The 6,000-nt window shown below is 42.9% G+C and overlaps 1 protein-coding gene across 3 annotated transcripts in view; it reads left to right on the top strand.

Moving 5' to 3' along the window:
- NDUFV3 (NADH:ubiquinone oxidoreductase subunit V3) overlaps window positions 1-6,000 on the top strand; it is a 270,469-nt gene that overhangs the window by 264,262 nt on the left and 207 nt on the right. For all 3 annotated transcript variants that reach the window (XM_044072231.1, XM_044072232.1, XM_044072233.1), the window contains exon 4: window positions 5,934-6,000. This exon is cut by the window's right edge and continues 207 nt beyond it. In XM_044072231.1, coding sequence (XP_043928166.1) covers window positions 5,934-6,000 — 67 coding nt within the window. The remainder of the gene's footprint in view (window positions 1-5,933) is intronic.

Consider the following 6,000-nt stretch of genomic DNA (forward strand, 5'->3'; position numbering starts at 1 on the left):
AAGCAGTTCGCAAGTGCCGGTTGAACAACTCCTGAGATTTTCGTGTTCAAGTTTCAGATCCGAAGTCGTCGATAAAGCTAAGTACCCCGTTGGGGAAACTTTTTTCTTGCTCCAGACCAATGTCAGAAAAAGTTAATAATTGTATTTCCTGTGGAAAGCAAATACCTCATAAGGACTTTCATTCTTAGTGTATTCCTTGCCTAGGCCCTGATCACAACGTTGCTAGTTGTCGGTTTTGTGCTAGATTTAACCAACGCACTTAAGCGTCACTATGACTTTGCTTTAAACTATTTTGGACGCCGGTTTAATTATCCAGAAATGTTGTCGGATAGCCATCCGACTACCGGAGTTCACAAAAAACGCAAAGAAAAGGAGAGAGATTGACAGCCGAGGCCCAAAACCGACGAAGCTTCTCTTAAGCCAGTTGCCGGTTCTCAGTGAAGCGCTTTCACAGCCCCTGACGCCCGCTACTTGAGTCGCAGGCCGCTACCGACTCCCACGTGGAGTCGGCCATGCCACTGGAAACTCAACGTATTGGAGCCTTGAATACTATTCCTTCAGATGGGTCCGGAACCGCTGAGCAGGCACCGGCTTATGAGGGTGTATTCAGACCTAAGCAACTTTACATTAAACCATCCTCAGCTTCAAAGGCAAAGAATAAAGCACCTTCTAAAGCAAAGAAACAAACTCAAGAGCCACGTGGACAGGCCTCTATGCCCAAAAAACAGATGCTCAAAATGGCCGAAGACTTAATTACCTTGATCAGGGGTTCCCATCCCCCTCCTGATAAGAGGCCTAGGCAAGAGACTGACTATGAATCTTCAGATCAGGTTTCTGTTTCTTCTGATTCCTCTTCTGATCAGGAATATTCTCTTCCCCCCCTATGAGGATTCTGATGCTGAAGAATCTATTCCTCCTCCAGAGGACTATTCTTTTGGGGAAACCTTGCATACCATGAGGGAGCATTTCCACTGGGAGAGCCAAGATTTTTCAGAATCTAAAAAGAGGCTTAGGGATTTCCTTTTACTACCTCAGCACAGGCCACTAGCCATTCCACCTGTGTTAGATATTGTAGATGATATGTTTTCGGAGTCTAGTCTTACCCCTGACTCCTTACCACCAGTTCCTGTTAAGCCTGACAGATATTACAGGGTTCCTGCCTCTCATAAATTCCTTTTTAAAAACCCTGCTGCAGACTCAGAAACTATTTCGCAGGGTCCCAAAGGAGTTATGGCTTCCACTGCAAAAAACCCTACCCCCTCTGACAGAGATTCTAGGGCACTGGATAGATGGGGAAAAAAGGTTTACACATCTGCTACCTTGGCTATAAGGGCCTTAAACTGTCAGTTTCATATGCTCAAATATCAGCAACATGTCATGGCATTGCTTAAACAGAAAATGTTATTAAACTCTGAATGTGCAGAAAACAAGGAAATGCAGGATTTATTGCATGCAGCTGAACAAGTTGGAAATCATACTTTGCAATGTGGTTTTGATTCTTTGGAGGCCTCCTGCAGGGCCTCAGTTACGGGTTCTGTAATTAGGAGGCATGTGTGGTTAAAGGAACAAAATCTGCCTGATCATGTCCGTTAAATTATTAGATGCACCTTTACAGCATGATACTTTGGTGTTAAGGCAGAGGAGGTGTTAAAGAAAATGGAGGACAAAGCTAAATCTATGCAAATGTTTTACAAGTACAGCCACCTAGGTTTAGTAGACACTGACCTACAAAGAATTGGTCCTTTCCTGTGTCGGACAGACCTCAAAGGGGCAGATCCAGATGCCCCAGAGGCAGATCCCAGGCGCAAGGTTCCTATAGGTCAAAGCAATGGGGTGCTTCTACCTCCAAAGTTGGAGAAGACAAATCACAACCATACAGGAAACAGTCCCAATGACTTCCCCCTGCCTGCACCAAGCACTTATCTCCTGGCAGCTTCCTTAGGGGGAAAATTAGCACTTTTTTCTCAAAACTGGCACATTATAACCCAGGACAAGTGGGTTCTAAATATCGTATCACAGGGGTACAAGTTCCATTTCCATACCCTGCCAAAGGCAAACGGTTGTCAGATCTGCAAAAAAGCAATGGGCAGAGGCACAGAAACAAGTGTCATCCCTCATGGGCATGGGGGCCATTCAGCAAGTACCAGAGCAAGAGCAGGGACAAGGATTTTACTCAAGACTGTTTGTGGTACCCAGAAAGGACAAGGCCTGGAGACCAATACTGGACCTATCTATTCTGAACACTTTCCTGGATATACCAAAATTCAAGATGATGACTTTGCAGCAGCTTCTGCCCATGCTGGGCAAAAACGCTTGGCTGGTGACTCTAGACCTAAAAGAGGCATACCTGCATGTCCCAATCAGACAATTATGCAGAAGATACCTTAGATTCAAGGCTGGATCAATGCACTACCAATTCTCTGCACTGCCCTTTGGCTTATCTACTGCGCCCAGGGTCTTTACAAAGTGATAAAGAGGAATACAAATATATTCTTACTTGGACGACTGTCTAATTCAAGCAGAGAACAAGGACATCCTTCTACAGCTTATGGCGTTTGTGAAAAGACTTCTACCATGCCTAGGGTACACAGTCAACTAAAAGAAATCAAAGCTAGTACCCTCTCAAGAAATAATATTCCTGGGTGCAAGCTTAAATACAACTGCCCAGATGGCTTATCTCACGCCAGACAAACAAAGGCAACTGACTGCCTATTTCAAAATGTTGGCAACAAGGGCCCAGTTATCTGCAAGAAAAATTCTGAAGGCTTTGGGCTTCATGGCATCCTGCATCCAACTAATTCCATATGCAAGACTGCATATGAGGAAACTTAATGGTACCTAAAAAGTGTTTGGACTCAACATTGCCACAGCCTGGAAACAATGGTTACTCTCATTACCTGCCTACAACAGGAGTTTCGATGGTGGGCAAAGGCTTGTCATCAAAACAAGGGACAGCCATTCACATTACCCCCCAGCCAGGCAGACACTAACAACGGATGCATCAGATTATGCCTGGGGGGGTCCACATGGCAGGAAGATGCATTCAGAGGACATGGTCCTCAACCTAAATGCATCTACATATCAAATCAAAAAGAGATGCTAGCTGTTCAGAATGCCCTGACAGCCTTCAAGGACCTACTTCATCTGGGACAACTACTGATAAAGACAGACAACATCACAGTCATGTGGTATATAAACAAGCAGGGGGGCACACATTCTTACCCCCTTTGCAGACTAGCCATGACTTTGTGGGACACAGCATTAACTTACCAAGTACATCTGCAGGCACAATTCCTGCCAGGAAGGAAGAGTACTCTGGCAGACGAACTAAGCAGAAACCTCATGGATCCCCACGCGTGGCAGCTGGATCCACAAGTCTTCAGCATGATAAGAAGGAAATGAGGATGCCTGGACATAGATCTATTTGCCTCCCCTCACAACTACCAAATAAAAAGATTCTGCACAAGGACTTTTCACAGACAAGCATGGAAAGTGGATGCCCTATCTTTCAGCTGGAAAAACCTATCAGTATATGCCTTTTCCCCCACTGCCTCTCCTCCCCAAGGTACTCCTAAAGGTCAGACAGGAGAAGTAAAAAATGATACTGATTGCCCCAGACTGGCCCCACCAGTACCGGTTCCCAATCCAGAAGAACTTGTCTCAATGCCCAGCTTGGACCTTACCTCAAATACCTCATCTACTGTCCCAGCAAAACAATCAGATCCTGCACAGCCAACTCAGGACTTTAAACCTGACAGCATGGCTGATTAAGGTAGTCATACAAAACACACCTCTCAGTAAAGCTGTGATGGATGTCATCTTGGAGGCAAGAAGGCCTAGTACTAGAAAATCTTATGCTGGAAAATGGAAAAGATTCTGTGCTTGGAACCGGAAACAAGGAACTGATACAGCTGTGCCAAATATTCCTCAGATTTTGCAATACTTAACTGAGATGCTGGACAAAGGCCTATCTTTATCATCTATTAAAATTCATGCCTCTGCCATTTCGGCTCATTACAATACAGAGCCACCAATAATTTCTCATCTGCAGGGCCTCATATCAAATGTAATGACTGCAACAGTGAAACACGAAGAACATAGTACAGTTGTGTACACTTAGCATAAATGTAGATGTTCGAGTGTATTCACTATTGCAGTCCAGGTTACCCACCCGCCCCTGACGTCTGGGAAGGGGCAACAGCAGCCAATGCAGGACCCAGGACTTTGGAATTCAGGCCGACTGAGGGCAACCTGCCAGCAGGATTACCCAAATGTAATGACTGCAACAGTGAATACACTCGAACATCTACATTTATCGTAAGTGTACACAACTGTACTTTTCTGCGAACCAGTTAGCTGTATAGCAGGTTAAGTAAAGGTTTAGTTTGATTTAAGATAGCTCATCTAAAAATGCCAGAGTGCGGAATGGTTTTGAAGGTTTTGGCTGCCAATATCCTTGTTTATAAGGCCCAGAGTGATGCATTTCATTATCTTACAGATAAGGCTCATCAACCTATAATGGTAGTATCAGTGATTTAGTCACTGTTGTGGATGGGGATTACCACAGCTATTCTCCACATATCTGACACAAAGCCAGTTGATATGCTGAACAGATTCAAAAGTGGGTTTGCAGGACACTGCTTCATACAGAGTGTCCATGCAGATTGTCACACTTCATAAAGATAGCATGCTTTACTTCTAAGAGGTCCTTTAAGACTTCCTAAAAGCAACTTATTTTGGGGGGTTACAGATATGTTGTCACTCCGGGGGCCTGAGGATTTGAACTAAATCTATCTAATAATGTGTTGGCTATGTCTTCAGGGATTGAGTGGGTGATGATGCTGTGCATCTACTTACTGCAGGGTTGGGTAGAGTTACTTAGGTTTGTGACCTAGTTAAAAAACGAGTTCTGGTTATCTTTGACAGTGGTGATTTTTGATTCATGACCAGACTTGGCAGCTTTCATTTTGTTCCCAGATTCCTTGTTTATCCTTTTTAGTTCGTTTTGGAGTTTTGTGTTTTCAGTTAATTGGCAAGGAGTTTTTTCTTTTATGTATTTCCTTCATATCAAACCTTTGCTATATGGAGCTGTAGTTGTGATGCACTGGCACTGATATCTGCTGTCATGGGTATTAAGGTGAGAGTCTATGCTGTCTACAGATGCAGTATATTGGCTGCTTGTTCCTCAGAGGGTGGAAAGGAGCACTTTCTAGGTCCTCAGCTGGCTAAAGCAAGTTTGCCTTGAAGTCATTAAAAGATGGAATTTATGGGTGTGTTTCGTTGTGTCCTACTGATAACACTGTGAATTGTGGTTAGAGTTGACTAGCAAAGTGGTAACTGTATATATACATGGAGCATAATGGTTCTATGTTTTGTGATCACAGTGCTCTGTAAATTTGAGCTTCAGTGTTCACTGGGGTAGTGAACTAGTTTCTCAAGTGCAGTCAGTTTTAAAAAAATGGATTTTGAGGGCATGTGTGGAATAAAGTGAAAAAATGTAAATGAGTTGCAAGCAAAATGCATGTGAGCAAAAAAAATTACGCTTTTTAATTTACCGTTTTTTGCAAACCTGCTTTATTGATTTGACTTGTAGATTTATGGTTGTTTTTTTTAATATAGTTGGGTGTCAGAATTATTGTATATTTAAATGGAGCAAAATGCATGCATAGTAGCTTTAAGTCCAAAGCAGTTTTTAGCATGTGCATCTTGACTGCACATACACATACTTGCATTAAATTTACACTCAGAAATGCTGAGGGGTTTAAAATAGACAGCAGAGACTACATTGCCAGTACAACTGCCGCAAAGTAAAGTCATAATGCTTTGCTATTTAAATCAACAATTTTAATGTCAGGATTGCATGTTTTTCTGTTAAATTGCTTGATCTGTCATCTGTGTATAACATATTTTTTGTTCTTTGTTTTGTTTTACAGTGCTTGATGCAGCTCCGTTATCTAAACAGGAGGAATTTGATATTTCTACTTACAAGAATCTTCAACA

Source organism: Protopterus annectens, chromosome 5.part0 (genome assembly GCF_019279795.1).
Source record: "Protopterus annectens isolate FY-2018-M chromosome 5.part0, PAN1.0, whole genome shotgun sequence".
NCBI classification, from domain to species: Eukaryota; Metazoa; Chordata; order Ceratodontiformes; family Protopteridae; genus Protopterus; species Protopterus annectens.